We start from the raw sequence: 21,604 nt of genomic DNA, 5'->3' as shown, positions 1-21,604 counted from the left end.
AAAAAAAGTAGGAATTCATGGTGAAGAGTGTCTTTTTTGGGTGAGCAAGAAAGTAAAGGCCTCCTCAGAGGGAGGGGATAGGGAATAGTATAGAAGACTTGGGGACAAAGGGAAAGGCTTGAAAAAGCTACTGAGGCTTATCATTTTCAGTCAGAGAAGAATAAGAATTGCCATTTATCAGTGAGGACCCAGTTGATGATGGATATTAATTGTACTGGTCCCTCTCATTTTCCTGTCTTTCTTTAGCAAAATTCACAGAATTATGGAATTTCAGAATTAAAAGGGGCCTCAATAAACAACTAGTACAGCCCATTCCCACTGCAGAGAGATCACAAAGCCTCTTCTGAAGCTTCCATTGAAGCAAATTCACCACCTCCTCTGATAGCCCATTTCACTTTTGAATGGCTTTTATTTTAGGAAGTTTATCTTGCTAACAAATCCTTTGCAATTTCTACTCATTACTCCTGGTTCTGTATGGGTGGATTTGCAGTTAGGATAAAGAATAGGTTTAGAAAAAGTGATGCATAGGGAGATGGAAGACCAGGAGGTAGTTGTGAGAGAGAGGAATTTCAGTGTTCTGGATTCTGGGGATAGAAGAGTAGCTGTGGTAGTCATAAGATTTGTCACAGGAATTTGTCACAATGAACTGGGAGGAGAAGATTATGTAAGGTATCAGTATATCACTGAAACAGAGAATCTGAAACTTGGGGACCCCAATGATCATTTATTTTAATCCCTACAAGAAAGGAATACCTACTACAACATAATCAACAAGTGATCATTCAGTTTCTGCTTGAAATCCTCCAAGAGAAGGGAACCTAAAACCTCCTGAGACATCCATCCTATTTTTGGAAAGCTTATATTATTTAGAAGTTTTTCCTTACATCAAGGCAACTTCTTTGCACCTTTCATCATTATTCTTGGATTTCCTCTGAACACTCCTTTCCCCGATTACCAAAGGTTGAAAAATTCTCTTTTGCTTCTAATTAATTTTTGTCTTCGTGAATTATTTATGTTTGCAAGGCTTGCCTGGTAAATTACAGATGGAACACAATTAAGAAGAGTCAGTGGATCAGAAACACAAGAGCTCTGCATATTAGAAAGTTGGATTAAATCTCCAAAGATAAAGTTTAGTAATGATAAGTATAGAAAGTCTTGCATGTTAGTTAAGAAAACTTACTTTATGAGTGGAGGGAATGGATACAACTAAATAGCAGTTCAGCCCAAATAGCTCTGAATTTTTACAATAATTTAAGTTCAGTATGAGTCAGCAGTGCAACATAGCAGTCAATAAAGCTGCTATGATTTCTTTTTTAGATTTGAAATTTTATTTTACTGTTTGTTTATGTCTCTTAGAGTCCTTAGCTTTCAATTTTCCAATTCTGATTTTTAAGGAATTATTTTCTTCAATGACCTTTTGTGTCTTCTTTTCTATTTGATCAAATTTTTTTTTAAGGAGTTATATTTTTCAGTATTTTTTGTGCCTTCTTTACCAAACTTTTGATTCCTTTTTCATGATTTTTTTCCATCAATTTTTGTCCCCAATTTTTCTACTATCTCTTTTACTTGATTTTAAAAATTGTGCCTTTTCAGGATTCTTTTGGGGGGAAGGGGAAATAGGAGGATCTGAGATCATTTCACATTTTTCTTTGAAGCTTTGCATGTAGCTGTTTGAAGTTGTGACTTGAGTTTTCCTGTCATCATAGTAACTTCATGTAATTAGATTATATTTTTTGTTGTTGTTTGCTTATTTTTCCAGCTAATTTCTTGACTTAACTTTAGGTTAAAATTTATCTCTACTCTGGAGGTGCTTCAGGCTTTTCATGCTGTTATTTTCATGATCTAAGGAGAGGTATGGTCACTCCTGGTTTATATTCTGGTCTATAAGTAACCACAGACATTCCTTTCTACCTTGGAACTATGCCCTGCGTTCTCACTCCTGCTCGTGCTCTTTCTCATCCTGGGATTGTGACCTAGAACTAAGACTTGGAACTGTCTGTGGGCAATACTCTCTAGGCCAGTAAAGGGTCCCCTGTAATTTCCTTTTTACTAGTTGTCCTGCCCCCTCACCATCTGTGGGCTAGGAGCCCTGGAAAATGCTGCTATTAATTATACATCCTCTGGGCCTGTTATTGACTTGAAAGGGGCACAGTATATGCTGGACTGAGATCTACTCTCTAGTCATTGAGACAGAACATCCTGCCGACTTCAGTTGTCTTGGGCTCGAAGATTGTTTCAAAGTGTAATTTTGTTCTTCCATTTCAGAATTCAATGTTGAAGCATTATTTTAATGTTGTTTGGGAGGGATTTGCAGAGTTCTGGTGAGTCCTTGTCTTTACTCTGCCACCTTCTGTGATGATTAGATTAATTAAAAGGGACATACAGTGGTCTGATAGTAGAAGGGAGGCTGTGGCCTATTGCATTATTCCTTGGTTATACCACATCTAGAACACTTTCTAGGGTACTATATTTTAAGTGATTAATTTTGATAGTCTGGAAAGTATCTAAAGGAAAGCAGCCAGGATAATTTTAAGTCTTCTAGATTTTGCCACACAACAATTTGTTAAGAGAATTAGAGAAAAGAACTTTGGGGAGAAGGGTGGTGATAGCTGTGGTCAAGTACTTGAAGGGTTGTCATGGAGAAGGTTTAAACTTGTTCTCCTTAGATCTTAAAGTCAGAGTGAGGAACCACAGAGTGAAAGTTGTAGATCTGATCCCTTTAGAACGTCTAGAGACATTCAAAAGTTGAGGAAACTATTTCAAGAGGTTTTGGATTTCCTTTCCTCAGGGGGGTATTCAGGCTAAAGCAGTGTGTTATAGTGGATTTTTTTTTTTCATGGATTGAACTAACTGGTCTCAGATTTTCTTTGCAATCCTGTGAAGCCCTCTATAATCTGATCTCCACTTCCCTTTCCAGTCTTCTTATATTTTGTTTGTCCCTCCAGTGATATTCCTACAAAGACAAAAGACATTCTGTGTCCTGACTGGGAGCATAATCCTACTGGTTGTGCTCCAGACATTTAGTAGGCACTTGCACTTTGCCAGGCATTGTGTTAAGCCCTTGAGATAATAAAAGAAAGGCATGGGCTAATAGGAGAAGTCAAGACATAAAAAGATGTCAGTAAATTTATTAAGTACCATTTAAGAGCTTATGTGATGGAGAAGGCAATATGCAAGTAACTATGTAGAAATAAGCTCTATACAATATAAATTAGAAATAATGAACACAGAGAAGGCACTAAAATTGAGAAGGATTAGGACAGAAGTTTAGCCGGGATTTGAAGGAAGCCTGGGAAGTTACCATTCAGAAATGAGGAAGGGAGAACATTCTAGACAGGTGAAACAGCCAGTGAAAATACTTGGAATAGAGAGATGGACTGCAATTTTTGAGGAACAGAAAGGAAGTCGATGTCACTAGTTCACAGAGAGTATTTGGTATGGTGTGAGAAGAATGCAAAGGGAGTGGCAATTTATGAAGGATTTTGATCAGCAAACAGGATTTTAGATTTGATCCTACAGTTAGTCAGGAGCTACTGGAGATGATTGAGTTCAGGAAAGAACACAGTGAAACCTTCACTTAAGATCAGTTTAATAACTGAGTAGAAGATAGACTGAAGTGGGGAGACATTTGTGGCAGGGTAAACCCCTGGGAGACTATTGTCCTAGTCTAGGAAGGGGAGGATGAATGCCTGTCCCACATTAGTTGTGGTTACATCGGAGAAAAAGGGGCATATTTGCGAGATGCTGCAAAGATGAAATTACCAGGTCTTGGGTGAGGGGGAAGGAGAACGAGAATGAGCAGTTGATGATACAACTAGGTTATGAGCCTGGGGAATTGGGATTCATATCCTGAATAGTTATGAGGACATAGTTTTGGTCATGTTGAGTTTAAAATACCTACAAGACACCTAATTGGAAATAATAGACTGTTGGAGATAAGAGATTAGAGGTCAGTAGAAAAGCTTGGACTGGATAAGTAAATTTGAGAATCTTCTTCAGAGAGATGATAGTTGAATCCATAGGAGTGATTAAAATCATCATGTGAAATAATATAGAAGGAGAAGAGAACAAGATCCAATACAGACCCCTGGGAGACACCCAAGTTAATAGGAGTCACCTGGATGAAGATCTGGCAAAGGAGAGCAAGAATGAGCAGTCAAATGTCTTATATTCTTTAGCCATCATTTGCCACATCTGCATTAAATTGATTCCATTTATTAAACTAAATGATCATTGTTTCTTGGTAAGAATCTCATGTATGATAGGATCATAGTTTTAGAGGTAGAAATGACCTTAGAGGCCATCTAGTCTAACCCCTCATTTTAAAGATAAGGAAATAGAGACTGAGAGCATTTCTGGGTTACACGTGTAGCATTAGCTTGATACTTCTAAGATTTGAAAAATGTCTTTAGAAATAATGTAGTCCATTTAACTCCATTTTATTGATGGGGAAACTGTTGCCCAAAGAAGAGAAATGAGAAAGATGTAGAATGAAAAGATGATGGTTTTTTAGAGTTAATAAGAGATCTGAATTCTGCTTCTAGCATTTATTAAATGTCATTTGTCTTCAGTGTCCCTAATCTGTAAAATGTAGATTGTTCCTCCTCACCAGGTTGTTGTGAATAGCCAGTGAGATAATATTTAACAAGAGCTGTTTAGTCTTAAAGCTTTACATAAATGACAGCCACAGTAATTATTTATTGCCTAGGTAGCAAACTACCTAGTTGAGCTAGAACAAGAAGTCCTCGAGCTTCTCAAATTTCTTATCATCATTTTGTTGCCCCTCAGTAATGAAAATTCACTAGTAAATGAATGTCTTGAAAATGTTGTTTGCTAAAATTCAGATCTAGGTAATGACATATAAACTAGAACTTTGCATTCAAGTTATGTAATATTCTCTTGATATTTGCAGTGCTCTGGAATAGCAGACAAGACCCAAGCTCAAATTGAGTTAAGAATTTTGTATTTAAAAAAAAAAAACACCCAACCTTCTTTGCTTGTGGGCTCTAGGATTTTAATGGTTTCCCTGTTTGGTTAAGATTTAGAACACATAACTATAGGAAAGAGGTTTAAATGTGTCTTCTTATCTGTAGCCAAGAATTACAGGTATTTTTGTCTTAATACCCATATTATTTTTGACCAAGATAACAGGAAGTCCTGCTAATCAACTTTGTTTTGGTGTAATGTTGCCAACTTACTCATTGCTTAAACCATTTATTTTTCAGATGAGACAGTTTCTCCTGCATTATTGGATAAAAAATGGAATCAGCTTCTAGACCCTCATCTGCTGTCATTTAGTCCAGATCTGACCAGTGTGAATGAAACAGCAATTCCAAGTGAGTCGCAGCGGACACAGAAGACCTTCTCACGGGCTCGTTGTCCCCTCCTTCCATCTGTGGAAGGAGGGGACCACTGTCCTAATGGAAGAGAGAGTGTTTTAAAGCCAGAGACTTCCACCATGTGCATTGAAGATCAGGCTTCTGTAGACAAGCAGCTGATGAAGAGCAGCAGTCATTGGGATGATCAGTGTGGTGTCATGGACAGAGGAGAGGAGAAACTTGGGAATAGAGACAGTCTCCCTGAAGATAAAAACATTCTTGTTGTAGCTGTCATGCATAATTGTGACAAAAGGACTCTGCCAAGTGCTGATTTACTGGATTGTCATGACTACAATAGCCATTCGCTGATGGATACTATTAGCTTTACACTGGATAATGAAAACAGACAGAGTGATCCCTTTAGTGTTACTATCAATGGGGCCGATGAAAAAGACATGAACACAGAGAAACCAGGGGTCCACTTGAACCAGCCGCATGCCCAGGCTGATCCCGTTAGCCAATTATGTAATGCTTCACCAGAGAGTCACTCTAATGTCTGTTCCCTCTCTCATTTAAAAGATGATATTAATACAAGTAGAGACCCTCCCGTTTTAGGAACTGCAAGTGGGGGGACCAGTGCAGTGACTTTAGCACAGAGAACAGCTGAAAGTCCTGCTGCTGATGTGCAGGGGACATGTATACCCATTGAGGCTTCTTCTGGGAAAACCTGCTGCCCCAGGATAGATTTAGAAACTACAAATTGTTTTACTCATTTGAGGGAGCGGGTTTCAATGGAAGAGGAACCTCCAGATGAGAGAACAGCTGGAGAACCCTTGCAGTCTGAGCTCCCTCTGTTCACTGACCCTACCCAGCTGAACGTGTCTGAAACAGGTGATGGCTGTGAGCAGGTTTCCTGTGGGCTTGCCCCCAGTGAGCCCAAGAGAGATGAAAGGGAAGATTGTGAACTCGGACAGACTCTGGACACAGCAGAATCACTTGGGACAGTGGGGCGCTTTTCAGTGTCAGAGGATGTGACTCCTAATGAAATCAGTAGCAGCCCACCGAGTGGACAGAGTGAAAGACTCCTGCTGAGGAGCCAGCCCACAGAGGCTTGCAGTGACAATGGGGAGAATGGGGCAGAGTCAGGGATCCTTCTAAAAGGAACATGTATAGAAGAGCTTGAGGGGTATGGTTTTCCTGCTGTTCTGGACGTGCCAGGAGCAAATTCTCTGTCTAATGGTTGTGATTCCTATGGAATGCTAAACCCAGTTATTGCTTGTGTTCCAAAGACTTTACCCTCCAAGGAAGATTCAGTCACAGAGGAAAAGGAAATTGAGGAAAGTAAATCAGAATGTTATGGAAATGTTTATGAGCAAAGAGGAAATGAGGCCCCAGAAGGGAATGGGCTTGTCTTAAGCAGCACTATTGACCAAATGAAAAAAAACTATGTTCGTAGTCTTGGTAGTCAGGTCCCATCCGTTCAGGGGCAGTCGGCCCCTCAAGCAGTAGTTAACGTGCCCCCCGTCAGTGTTCCCTTTGGCGGGGCCAGACCGAAGCAGCCCACCAATCTCAAGCTGCAGATTCCAAAGCCATTGTCAGAACATTTGCAGAATGACCTCCTTGCTCATGGTGGCACTCATGCTAAAAACAAAAATGAGGGGTTTGGGAAAGCAAAGTCAGGGGAAAACGCCAAAGCAGCCACATTCCCTAATGAGACGCTCAATTCCTCCATTGCCGACGCAAACGGGGACCTTGTGGAAGAGGACGAGGCTGTGGTCTCTAGTAGCCCGTGCCTTGCAGTGGCCTCCGATAGCCCTGATAACGATCTCAGAGCCAGTCAGTTTGGTGTTCCTACTAGGAAGCCGTTCACCACTCTGGGCGAGGTGGCTCCTGTGTGGGTCCCAGATTCTCAGGCTCCGAACTGCATGAAATGTGAAGCCAGGTTCACCTTCACCAAGAGGAGGCATCACTGCAGAGCATGTGGGAAGGTAAGGTTCTTGGAGGATCTCAGAAATAATCACAGTCCAGATTCCGTCTTTCCTTTTTGAAGGGGAAGAGGTGAACTTAGTGGTGGTTGTTATGGCAACCAGGGAGTGCTAAGCTCATCAGGAAACGAGCTGATCAATAAGCCTTTATTAAGCTTGCCATCTTACCTACTTACTTTGTGCCAGGCAAAAAGGTACGATACACATGAATCTCAAGTATAAATCAACTTGGTTGGGATTAAATATATTTGGTTGTCTAAAGAACAAGAATTGAGGAAGTGTTAACTCTGTGGTTTTTAAAGAAATACATGTTTGGTTAAGTGATCCATTTAAAAATAAGGAAGCTGGTCATTCTTACTACTTTTATCTTTTTTATTATAAAATATTACTGACTTGGAAAATTTTATGATTAATTTCATTTAATTTTCAAAATTATTGTAAAGTTGAAAGTTGTACTGTGGTCTTTCCCTCTCAATTTTGATTTTTTATTTCTTTTATAAGTAATTGTTAAAACCATTGGTCTATAATGTGCTTTTCTACATGTATCACTTGATAACTTCTGATCTTTCTTTACCTTAGTTCAAAAATTAGTCTTTGCTTCTACACTTTTCTGGCAGGAGAGCAAAAGTGAAATGTCTCAGAGTTATATTTCTACCGAAAACAGTGACCTCTTGTTATATTCATGTTTTGTTTTGTTTTTTTACTCAAGGGTAGTAAACCAGAAGGAAAACTGATTGGTATATTTATTTAATCTAACTTAATTTCTAAATTAAAATCATTAGAGACCTGAAGCATAAGGTCGGGTGTGTACTATGTGCTAGAGTGAAAAAGGGCTCTAATTAAAACACAATCTCTTCCCTGGTAGAGCTTTTGAATCTTGTAAAAGCATTGTGACACATCCACAAATGACCTAGTGCGATATAATAGGATGTGAACAAGTGTTATATGAGGTTTTTAGGGAAGAAAAATAGTTTCTGACTTTGGAGATCAGGATAGTCTTCCTTTTAAAGAAAATGGCATTTGAACGGGACTTTAAGGGCCTGGTAATTTCATTGATGGCTGAATATGAGATGCTTAGAAGGCTCAAGAAATAAATATGAATAAAAGGCACTGAGAGTAAAAGAGAGAGCATTAAGCATAGGCCAATTCCTTATAACATTGAGTAATGAAGAGGAGGCAAAAAAGAGAAGGAAGCCTGAAAACTGTAGCCTGAAATTATGGAATTTCACACCAAGAAATTTGCATTTTACTTAATGGACCGATAGGAAGCAATTGAAAGGATTATGGTGGAAGAATGGAGTGACCCAATCTTTGCATTAGTGGTCTAAAGCTATTGATGATGGTATCATGATGTGCCCTGCTCAACTAGTCAGGAGCCATGTATAATTCTCCTGGCTCAGTCACTGACTAACAGTAATTCAGGTCAAGTAATGTCTCCCCACTGGATCTCCTCTTCCTTACCTATAACATGGGGGAGTTGAACTTGATGTTTTCTAAGGTTTTCTTCAGTACCAATAATCTATTTATTCAAGAGATAGAGAATGCAAAGAAGAAAAACTGAAGAAGCTACATAATTCATAAACTAGATGATCTACCTTGGAATTATGGAGCAAATAAAATTGAACTTATACATTTTGCAAGACTGAGCTAACTAGTTTTCCAGTTCTGTATTTGAAAATGCATGAGGTAGGTCATTCCCTCAAACATTATTAAGCACCTGTTGTATACAGTCTACTACTATGTTTGTGTGGACATCATGTGAGAGAAAATAGGTTGAGGAACACAGGTTGAAACAGAGAAGTATACACATCAGTGAGCAGCTAGATGGCGCCATAGTGCAGAGTGTAAAGCCTGAAGTCCTAGCTTCACATGAGTCCTCACACACTTACTGGCTGTCACCCTGGGTAGATCACCGTTTGCCACTAGGTGGTGCCATGGTGCATAGGTATTGAGCCTGAAGTCAGGAAAGACTCATCTTCCTGAAAGCAAATCTGGCCTCAGACACTTGTGTGACTCTGGGCAGGTCACTTCATCCTGTTTGCCTCAGTTTCCTCATCCGTAAAATGAGCTAGAGAAGGAAATGGCCAACCACTCCAGTATCTTTGCCAAGAAAATCCCCCATGGGATTACAAAAATTGGCCCAACTGAAATTACCGAACAACAGCAAGTACATATTGGTGTATAATTAAGTGTATAAGAAGAATCTAGAGTTATAGACATTAGATGAATGAGATAGACATTTGGCAAGGGGAAACAAGTGAGGATAACAGGGAGAGGAATCCTTTCTGTCTTACACAGCCTGCGTCTTTTTACAGCAACCCACAAAATGTGCCAGTCTGAGTTCTAATTGAGAAAATCAACTGGGAAATCACAGTGAGTCATTTTTCTAACCCAGAACAACTTAGGAAGATAGACAGGGATCTGTGGATGCTGGAGGGGGGTTGACCAGGAGCACAGTTATGGATGGTGGTAATGATGGGGAACAGTCTAGCATCCAGAAATAATAAGGGAACTGAGTCAGAGCATGAGGGGAGGAAATAGTGGGGTTAAAAAAAGATCTCAGGGAATCCTAGAACTAGTGTTAGGTACAGAATTGGTGCCATCTGGCAATTCTTTCACCTATTACCCAATTCTGATTCATTGAGGAAACAGGATGGAGAGGAATTGTTATGTACAGGGACCACAACTGATCATAGAATAAGTTCTGGAAATGTAACTGTGTGGATCTGAGCCAAAAGCAGATCACTGACTCAGGTCTAATATTTAGGTCAGCATGTAAACCTGCAATGGAATAAGTGAAGCAGGAGGTCCAAGCCAAAGGCGGAGAGGGAGGCAGCAATTTAGTATTTCTTAATCTGCAGAACCTCTTAGTGAATTAGCAGTATACTGAAACTGAACTACATACAAACTAACTGACAAACCCATAGTAGAAACTCAGAGAGCTCAGAACAAGAAGATAGGAAACATACCTTTCCCCCAGATCAGATCACTTTGGAAGTATTCAGGACTTTCAGATTCTCAGATTGAGCTAAGAAAACAACAGAAAAATACAAAAAGTCAAGAATTTTAGTCATATATTCCTCCTTTCTCCTCTTATTATCAATAATATGAAATCTAAAGATAAATCAGGTGGAAAAATGAGCAAATATAAAAAGAATTCCACCTTCAAGAGCTTCTGGGATAATGGAAGCTCTAAAGATGACAATAACTTGAAAAAAACCTCTATAAATAGCCTCCAAAAAATGCAGATTGAACATAAGCCCAACAAGAATTCACAGAAGAGTTAAAGAGATTAAAACAACAACAAACATTCAAAAAGATTTAAAACACTAGACAAGAGTAGTAGAGGAAAAAAAATGGGGAAAAGTTGTGAATGCTATGAAAGAAAATTATGAGAAAAGAAATAGCTTGGTAAAAAAGGTACAAAACTTTACTTAAGAAAATAATTTTGAAAAAATAGTAGAAATTTGATTTATAGAAAAAGCACTTGACCAGAGAAATAGATGGAAGAAAAATAATTTGATTCATTGGACCAAATGAAAACCATGAACCAAAAAAAAGCCTAGACACATCATATTTCAAGAAATTACTAAAGAAAACTGCTCAGATATCTAAGGTCAGAAGGCAAAGTAGAAATCACTTCCTGAAAGAAACCCCAAGATGATAACTTCAAAATGGAAAATATTATAGCCAAAATCAAAGCTCCAGGATCAAGGAGAATATATTAAAAATTGGCAGAAAGAATGAATTCAGGTACTGGGGAACCACAATTAGGATCACACAAGATTTAGCAGCTATAAGTTTAAAGAAGGCAAAGGATATAAGCTTATAACCAAGAATAACCTACAGGGGGAAAATGGTTATATAATGAAATATAAGACTTCTAAGTATTCCTAATTAAAAGACCAGAGCTGAATAGATATCATGTGAAAGAGAAATCATATTTAGCAAGTTGCTTTTGTTAGATTAAACTGTCAGGGAGCCAGCTACTAAATTCTAAGTTTTTGTTTTGGGATTAGAATCATTGCTTTTCTATTTTTCTTCCTGTGTCAAACTGGGAAACAAGTTTCTAGTCACTAATGGTTGAATGTTTTTCATGACATGATGATGCACCATCCCTCCAAATGTCATTTCTTGCAGCAGGCCACTTTGAGGTAGAAGTAGGAACCCTCATGGGCCAGGTAAGTCAAACCACTGGCACCAGCTTGACCATAATCTCTCTTCAGACCTCTGTGGAGATCTCTGGTTTAGAATGCTGAACCAAAGAGCTTGGAAAATAGCACTGTTTCCAGCCTTGCTCCCACAGCCAGCGTTGGAAAAAAAAATCACTCTGGAGAAAAGACCTACTTCTGACTGCCTTTCTTGCTGCCACCACCATTAACTGCTAACTGATAGCCAATGACTAGGAAATCAGCCTAAGTACCTTGGGAGAGACAGCCAGCTCCAAACCACTAACCCTGCTTCCAGCTATATCCCTACTCTACAGCTGTCCTCCTGGGGAGCAGATCCTCTGGAGAAAGATTCAGTTTTCTCTATGAATTTCAGCCCCACTATCATGAGATGGGCCAGCTAGCCAGGATGGACTAGCAAGGCACTTGGGAGGAGGAGGCAACCTGTGTCAGGAGTAATAAACCATCATCATCTCTATCTGGCCTCCCTTTTTTAAAAAAAATATTTTATTATAGTTTTTTTATTTATGAAACATATGCATGGATAATTTTTCAACATTGACCCTTGCAAAACCTTCTGTTCCAAATTTTCCCCTCCTCCCAACCCCCTCCCCTAGAAGGCAGGTAGTCCAATACATTTTAAATATGTTAAATACAATACATGTTGTGATCCATACTCAGTTCCCATCATCCTCTCTCTGGGTGTAGATGGCTCTCTTCATCACTGAACAATTGGAACTGGTCTGAACCATCTCATTGTTGAAGAGAGCCATGCCCATTGGAATTTATCATCATATAGTCTTGTTGCCATGTATAATGATCTCCTGGTCCTGTTCATTTCTGTTAGCATCTGTTCCTGTATGTCTCTCCAGGCCTCTCTGAAATCCTCCTGCTGGTCATTTCTTACAGAATAATAATATTCCATAACATTCATATACCATAACTTATTCAGCCATTCTCCAATTGATGGGCATCCACTCAGTTTCCAGTTTCTTGCCACTACACAAAGGGCTGCCACAAACATTTTTGCCATGCGGGTCCCTTTCCCTCCTTTAAGATCTTTTTGGGATATAAGCCCAGTAGTGACACTGCTGGATGAAAGGGTATACACAGTTTGATAAATTTATGAGCATAGTTCCAAATTGCTCTCCAGAAAGTTGGATTCACATCCCTTCCAACATTCGTCATTATCTTAGCCTGTCATCTTAGCCAATCTGAGAGGTGTGTAGTGGTATCTCAGAGTTGTTTTAATTTGCATTTCTTTGATCAATAATGATTTAGAGCACCTTTTCATATGACTAGAAATAGTTTTAGTTTCTTCATCTGAAAATTGTCTGTTCATATCCTTTGACCATTTATCAATTGGAGAATTACTTGATATCTTATAAATTTGAGTCAATTCTCTATATATTTCAGAAATAAGGCCTTTATCAGAACCTTTGAATATAAAAATATTTTCGCAGTTTATTGATTCCCTTCTAATCTGGTCTTCATTAGTTTTGTTTATACAAAAACTTTTTAACTTAATATAATCAAAATTATCTATTTTGTGATCAATAATGATCTCTAGATCTTCTTTGGACGCAAATTCCACAAGTTCTTATTGCCAAAGATCTTGGCCTTGTCAAATGGTTCAACATCGGAAATTTAGGATTTTGTCAGTGAAAATGACAGTAAAGGTGATGGTTGCTGCTGTGTCATAAGATCTTCTGACTTATACCTGAAACTTGTATTTTTCATCTTTATCTTGTAGGAATATTTTTATTTACATATCTCCTCCATTAAAATGTGAGCTCCTTGAGAGTGAGAAAGATCTTACTTTTCCCTTTTATATCCCTGGCACAGTATTTTGCACATTATAAGCACTAAATGTTTTTCCGTTCATTCATTTTAAGAAATAATTTGCTTTATATGCATATCCTTTTACCTAGAGCTTCTACTACTTAGCTTGTACTCTGAAGAAATCAGAGAAAAAGGACCTACATATACCAAAATATTTATAGAAATTATTTTTGTTGTAGAAAAGAACTGTTAAATAAGAGAGTGCCAGTCACTTAGGAGATTACATTATCATCATCATCATCATCATTATGGCTAGTATTTATATAATACTCTCTTTTCCAAATAGAGGTTAACTCTTACTCCTCACAATAAGTCTGAAATAGGTGCTATTATTATCCCCATTTTACAATGAGGAAACTGAGGCACAGAGAGGTTAAATGACTTACATAGGGTCACCCAGTGTCTGAAGAATTCCAGCTCAGCTCTTTCTGACTACAAGTCATGCACTTTATCAATTTTTCAGCATTTATTGAGCATTTGCTATATACCAGGCACTGTGCTAAGCACTGAACATAAAAAAGAGGCAAAAACAATCTCTGATGTTGGGGAGCTTACAATCTAATTGAGGAGATAAAATGTAAACAAATACACAAAAGCAAGCTCTATATAAGATAAATAGGAAATAGAGAGAAGGCACTAGAATTAATTAAGGGCTGGGGGAAGGCTTTTAGTTAAAGATGGAATTTCTACTGTACCTACATACAAATTATGATATATGTCATATATAAATAAATATAAATATGATATATATATATATATCACATATAAACATAATTGTGCCTCAAAGAAATGATAAGATAGGTAGTTCCTGAGGAAATCTGGAAAGACTGATAGAGTACGGTGACAAGCAGGAGGAGGATGTATACAATAACACTGATATTGTAAAGAAAAACAACCAAAGTTAAGTTTGCTCTTCATCTGATGACTAAAAGGCAATGGATGAAAGATGTACAATAAAACATATACTTTTTTAAAAACACGGCCAGAGAGGGAATTTGTTATGAGAGTCTTGCATTTAATAAAAATTGAGAGAGGTATGAGAGAGGAAGTAGTAATAGGATTTCAAAAAAGGGCAGAGAGAGAGAAAAAAGAAAAAGTGATTAAGTCATTTTAAAGGATTTACAAGAAAGAAGAAGCCAGAAGGAAACAGGCAAGCAGAAAGCTACATGTTGAATTATGTGCTTAAAAAGAAAGACTCAGTTTTATGTACAGTTCTCTCTGATTTATTTATTACATGGAAGTGCTCATTTTATTTGTTAAGATCAGAATTAAGAAAAAAAAAACTAAAATAGAAAAATATCTTTTGTAAAGGAAAGATACATATTTTAGGATAGGCAAGTATCCCAATATTGCAGTGTCTAAATTAGACCTTCTTGGAGATAAAGGAGAAAACAGGTTAATAATAGATAGTTTCTGTTGTGTAGGTGATTTTAAAAAATAAAGTATGATTAAAATCTTGCTATGAAAGGCATAATGAATTTATAGATTGGTTATTCATGAATCTTTTTCCTTCCCACTCCCATTTACCTCAGGGATGTTGTAACAATTGATGAGATAATGTCTGTAAAAATCTTTGAGCTTCTCGGAAGAGAAAGGCTTATAAACACAGGTATAATTTTCTGAAACCTCAATTATCAGGGTATAAGTGAAACATGACAATTCTGAATGTTTAATTTTGCCAATTTGACAAAGTAGAATAATTTTGTTTTGCTCTGGTTGGATCTCAACATCATCTTAGAGTATTTAACAGTGGAAATAACAATAATGAATATTTGTGGGCGATAATGGCACAGCATTCACTTTGAATTTATAACTTGAGACAGAAAATAAGTACCTTAAAACCCACTAAAACATTGGAAAGTAGGAACTTTTTCTCCCTAGTTATTGTTGGAATCAAGACACTTAGCCACAATTATCTTTACCTCTCAGATTAAGTAGGTATCAAATTTAATTCCTCACTCTCTCTGACATCTCCCCCCATTTCATCTGTTTCTAAGGCCTCTTGATTTCACCTTTGTAACATCTCTCCTCTCACACTGCTGCTACTCTAGTCCAGATCTTCTTTCCCTTCTACCTGGACCATTGCAATAGTCCCTTTGTGGGGGGGGGGGGTGTCTGTCTGCCTCAGGTCTCTCCCCACTCCAGTCCATTCTTCATTGAGCCACTAAAGTGACTGTCCTAAAGTGCAGGTCTGACTATGAATGCCATTCTGTATTCCAGTGGCTCCCTGTACAAGTACCAATAACATCTCATCTTCTAAAGGAAGCCTTTACCAATCCCTTTAATTGTGACTTTCTCTCTTCTTTCTTGTTTACTCTAAAGACAGCTTGTATCCTCTATATCTTGTAACATTGTTTTTTTTGTTTTGTTTTATTTTGTTTTGTTTTGTTTTTGTCCTCTCCCCCATTAATTGTGAACTCTTTAAGGGCAGGGACTTGCCTCTTTTTGTGTTTCTAATATTTAGCATAATATCTCGCACATAGTAGGTATTTTATAAATATTTTATTGACTAGATGAAATTCTGTCTAACCTATACATATTTGTATGGACTTAGTAATTTTCAAAATTTTATTCTTCATTAAAAGCTAGCCCCTTGAAGGAAGGAACTGCTTTTGCTTTTCATCATATCACTAGTGCCTGGCACAGTGCCAAACTGATAGTAAGTGTTTAATAGTAATTGGTAAACATTTATTAATGCCTCCTGTGTGCCAGACATTGTGCTAAGTGGTGGAGACACAAAAAAGGCAAAAGTTAGCCCTTGCCTTTGAGGTGCTTGCCATCAATTGGGGAAAATAACATGGAAACAAAATAAATTGAAAAAAAGATCAAGAGCAAAGGTAAACAGTGCTAAAGGAGATCAGAAAAGATTTTCTATGGAAGATTACATTTTCTCTGGAGCTTAAAGGAAGCCAGGGAAACCAGGAGGCAGAGATAAGAGAAGACAATATTATAAGCATAGGGGGGTTGCTAGCCAGTCTGAAGCCAGTCAGGAGACGGAGGGTCTAGTCAGGAGTTAGAAGGTCAGCATTATTAGATTACAGTTTAAGGAGGGAAGAGCGGTGAGGGTGAGCAAATTATATGGGGTTTTGAGCACTAACCAAATTTTTTTTTTAATATATATATACTGTAATTTATTTTATTTTATTTTTTTCATAATTATAACTTTTTATTGACAGAACCCATGCCTGGGTAATTTTTTACAACATTATCCCTTGCACTCACTTCTTTTCCGACTTTTCCCCTCCCTCCCTCCACCCCCTCCCCCAGATGGCAAGCAGTCCTGTACATGTTAAATATCCTAGATACAATATATGTGTGCAGAACCGAACAGTTCTCTTGTTGCACAGGAAGAATTACTAACCAAGATTTTATTTTTGATAGTTGGGAGATAACATGATCAGACCGTGTTTTAGGAAAATCAGTTTGACACTGGATCAAGAATGGACGAAAGTGGGGAGACTTGAGACAGGGAGACCAACAATAAAGAATGCAGCAATGGACTGAAGAGAGGGCCTACATCCAGGTTATTGGGCAGTGCTGGAGAAGTCACCTTGAGAAGATGATCAAATTGACAGGCCTTGTCAACAGGTGACTTGGGAGGAGTCAGAGATGGTATCTGGGATTTCAAGCAGGATAACTGGGAGGATTGTGGTGTCTTCAGCTGCAATAGGGAAGTTAGGAAAAGGGAAAAATGAGTTTAGCTTTCAACATGTTGAGTTTAAGGTATGTGTAGTCCATTCAGTTGAGATATCTAATTGGCAGTTCCAGATTATAGAATAGAATTCAACAGAGACACATTAGGGCGTGTTTTGTGATTGGCTGATTTGCTGTGTCTGTGTCTGATCTTTGGAAGACCTTGGAAAACAACAGAAGTTTTTCAGGATTGGTAGAATGTGAAAATGTTTGGATATTCTAAAAAAGGTTGAGAGAATAATATTGACAAAGGATATAGATGAGTGAACATTTGGTTCCTGGCAAATTTTAGAATGTATTGTTTATAGTCTGATCAGTGAATATCTAAAAAAAAGAAATTGACCAAATGAGAGATTTTTTTTGTGCTTTTCAGTGTATTTAATAGATTGTAGATGCTCTATAAATGCTTATTCCCTTCCCTGATATAGGGAAATAGCATGGCTTCAAGAATAGGTCATGCCCCTCTCATTTCCTTTTTTGGGTGGGTTTGTTTGATTAGTAGAACAGGGCAATGCTGTAGATTTTGTCAAAATTTTAAGGATCTAGTTGACAAATTTCTTCATTTTTTTTTTGCTACGAAGAAAAGTGAAGTTATGGGCTTAAAGAGTGAAATTGTTGGGCTAGCAACTGGCTGATCCCAAAGAATATTTATGGTGTGATACCATCTTGGGAGGAACTCTTCAGTTGGTTCCATGACTTGTGTTGTTTGATATTGATTGTATTACTTAATTTCTGATGCTACTTTTTTCAACCCAATTAGTTTCAATGAACTATTAGGTTGGGTCCCCCGAGGTGATGGCTACATTCCCTTAGGATCTTAGGGATCCTGTCAGGATGGTTCTTGTAGTGAGCCAGATTAGGGTGGTGTAGTAAGAACAGTTGGTACAAGATATCTCCACAATGCTGGGGCCTCCCCCTCCCCAATGCCTCTCCTGTTCCCCCAAATGCTGGGAACTCCCCCTCCCCAGCTTGCCTCCACATCTGCCCGCCTTCCTCTTGTTGGCAGGATGCCTGTGTATCCATTTGTATCCTTAAGGCCCAGCCTGATAAATGCAGTTGATGAACAGTCTTCTTTTCCTAGAGGTCCCACAGTCCACTAAAGGTACTGGGTTTGCCGAGGATGAAATGATAAACTTGGAGATAGGAAGCCCTGAGTTCAGATCCTCCCTCTGAATCCGGGGGAAGTTACTTCACCTCTTTAGCCTCCATTTTCTTTCCCTTAGATTGGAGATAGTGGTGGGACAAGATCAACTGTAAAGTGCTTTGGGCATGTTCAAGGGCAGGAATGCTGTCACATCATTTGTGGTTTGGTTGGAGTGGGGGTGAAAAAGGCTGGGCCGGTTTTGTCTTAGTCTCTAGAAAAGTGAATCTGTGCTTAGGACTCACAGTGATGCAGACTGAGTGCTAGAGTGCTTAGAGGCCCAAAGTAATAGCAAATAACTGTCCGTTATATAGAGCCTACTATGAGCCAGACACTTTGCAGGAGCTTTGGGAATGTTAGCTCACTGGTTCTTCACAAAAGCCTAGGAGGAAGGTGCTGTTATAACACCATTTTACAGTTAGGGAAACTGAGGCAAAAAGTTTAAAGTAACTTGCCCAGGGTCCCACTAGGTGCATGAGTTAGGATTTGAACTTGTCTCCCTGGTAAAGTGAAGGGGTTAGATCAGATAATCCTTGTGTTCTCTCCTAATTAAAGTCTGTCATAGTTAATGGCAATATTGACTTGGACAGTTTTTTTTTTTTAATAACTTTTTATTGACAGAACCCATGCCAGGATAATTTCTTACAACATTATTCCTTGCCCTCATTTCTGTTCCGATTTTTCCCCTCCCTCCCTTCACCCCCTCCCCCAGATGGCAAGCGGTCCTATACATGTTAAATATCCTAGATACCATATATGTGTGCACAAACTTCTCTTGTTGTACAGGAAGAATTGGATTCAGAAGGTAGAAATAACCTGGGAAGAAAAACAAAAACGCAAACAGTTTACATTCATTTCCCAGTGTTCTTTCTTTGGTTGTAGCTGCTTCTGTCCATCATTGATCAATTGAAATGGACAGTTAGTTCTTAAAGGCCTAAACTTAGACCAAAGGTGGATATTGTCTAGAGGCAGATAAGCTTCTTAGCAAATAAAGCTTCTCTGTGAAATGGCCCGTTTCTGGTGGTACAGGATTCTTTGCCACTGGAATTCTTTAAGCCAAAGACAGCAGCTCTGAGATTTCTATCAGATCACCAAGACTTAGTTTCTTCCTTTATAAAAATGGGGTTGATGATACTTGCCTGCCTGATCTCATGGTTTTCTGTGAGGCCGATTCTTCCCTAAAAGCCCTGTATCATCACCCATCCTCCTCCTGTACTTCAGTACTTAAGAAGGGGAGGATTTCATTCATATCTTAGTTATTGCCCATCTGTCTTGGCAAGTGGTCTTCAGGAATTGTAACCAAAAATCTTCTTTTTCTGGGACCATATTGGTGAAGAGCCCTTTGGAGTATGGGCCATCAATAGTAAGGGTGATAGTACAACCATCCTAGAAGCTGGGCCAACTGAGAGCCCAGAGCCTCCTAGAACAAGAGCTGGGGCAGCTCTTTGGAGGAACTTGAGGGGAAGGGCCTTGCTAACCTTAAAATGCGGTTGAAATCCATTGCTCTTGTCACACTCATTAACAGTGTCACTCTGAACACTGATGGCACTGACAGGACCAAAGGAATTTTCTGAGAATTAGAATTCCAGTAGAGATGGAAAAATTACAGATGGCACAAAGGGAGGCTTAACTGTTACACAGACTTTTTTCAACCCAAAGGAAACTTGATTAAGTAGTTGAGATAGACCAGATTGATGAGAATCATCTAATTTAGCAAATGGAGCATATTTTCTTCATGACATTGGACAAGACCTTGACCCAAGGTCTTTTTTTGCCCCCTTATGTGATTCAAAATGGAGAAGGTTGATATAATATATAGAGAGTTGGATTTAAAGTCAGTAGGACCTAGATTCAGATCCTGTATCAAATACTAAAGATTTTGATCCTTGGGCAAGACATTGAACTCTTATGTGGTTGAGGCATTTCCTTAGGACCACCCTATGGAAGATTATTATTCCTGTCAATAAAAAAATTCCTTAAGTTGAATTTTTACTGAGCTATAAAAAATCAGAGATGAAAGAGAGAAACAAAAATGGAACAAGGTTTAGAAACAGAATTAGAGTGATGTCTGGAGTGGTAGTAGTTGCTTGACCTAGCCATAGCCATAGCTCCTGATTTACATTCCTGCCATCTGAGTCTTAAAGTTTTGGTGGTAATAGTTGAGGGTGAGTTATATTAGTGAACATCTCCAAATACCTTTTTCCCCCTATAGTATTTTATTTTTCTAATTACATGTAAAGATAATTTCCAACATTCATTTTTGTAAGATTTCAAGTTGCAAATATTTTCTTTTCTTCCTTCTCTTGAAAACGGCAAGTAATCTGACATAGGTTATACATGTACTTGTCATTGTAGACATTTCCATATTTGTCATGTAGTGAAAGAAAAATCAGAACAAAAAGAAAGAAACACAAAAAAAGAAAAGCAAACGAACAAAAAAGGTAAAAATAGTGTGCTTTGATCTGCATTCAGTCTCCATAGTTCTCCCTCTGGATGTGGATGGCATTTTTCCTGATAGGAACATATCAATATATAAAATTTTGTTTCTTATCCTTTAAGCACTTATTAAATGTTTGGGTTCTTTTTTGGTTGGGGGGGGGGGAGTTTCAAGAAAAGTTTGGTATATTTGGCTTTTTAAATAGAACAGAAACCAAAAAAGTGAATTTTAAGATATTGTGTATTAGAAACAAGAGATTTCATGGAAAGGAAAGCAGCATTTGTTAATTATTTATTGCCAAGCACTGTTTTTAGCATTTGGGATGCAAATATGGACAAAGAACAAAAAGACAGTCCTAGTCCTCAAGAAGTTTACCTTCTATGACCAGTGAGAGCTCTCCAGAGTGCAGTGGTCTGGATCGTATCTCACTAGGCTAGGGGCTTTCCACAAGAGCTGTGTTACCATGTGGGAGCTCATAAGAGAGCTTTCTTATTCAGGTACAGTGTTGATGGGTTCTGCTGTCTTGTAATTCTTTAGAATCCCTGGGGCTTTAGGTGTTAGAAAATCTGAATTTTTAAGTTCTTAAGCTGGCCTGAGTAATAGTATAAGAAATGCATAGTGTCCAAACAAGGTTTTGCTGTCACTGTCCTAAGTGAGATCATGTTAGCATATAGTGGTAAGTTCAGGGAAACATCTCTTAAGATTAAAAGACAAGGACAAGCAGGGACTCATCCTGAGGATGGTCAAAATCATGAAAGCCCAGAGACTCTATCATCTAAAGATCATTCAGAAGTGATATGCTAGCAGCAGGACTGCTATTTGTCATTGGGATGGGAGAGAATAAAATGGGATGATTATTCCAGAGAGTTAGACTGAAGCTTGAAGTAAAGGAACTTTGTTAAAATGGTATTTTATTTTTCCTAATATATATAAGGAAACTTTTCAACATAGATTTTGGTAAAACTTCACGTTCCAAATTTTTCTCTCTTCTCTCTTCTCCCCCTCTACAAAACAGCAAG

General features: G+C 38.3%; 1 protein-coding gene across 5 annotated transcripts in view; it reads left to right on the top strand.

The window, feature by feature from the left end:
• ZFYVE9 (zinc finger FYVE-type containing 9) overlaps window positions 1-21,604 on the top strand; it is an 84,413-nt gene that overhangs the window by 9,511 nt on the left and 53,298 nt on the right. For all 5 annotated transcript variants that reach the window (XM_031969126.1, XM_031969123.1, XM_031969124.1 and 2 more), the window contains one exon: window positions 5,226-7,306. In XM_031969126.1, the coding sequence (XP_031824986.1) occupies window positions 5,226-7,306 (2,081 nt within the window). The remainder of the gene's footprint in view (window positions 1-5,225; window positions 7,307-21,604) is intronic.

The sequence above is a fragment of the Sarcophilus harrisii genome, chromosome 4, assembly GCF_902635505.1.
Source record: "Sarcophilus harrisii chromosome 4, mSarHar1.11, whole genome shotgun sequence".
Taxonomy (NCBI): domain Eukaryota; kingdom Metazoa; phylum Chordata; class Mammalia; order Dasyuromorphia; family Dasyuridae; genus Sarcophilus; species Sarcophilus harrisii.
This window is presented reverse-complemented; position numbering and strand designations above follow the sequence as displayed.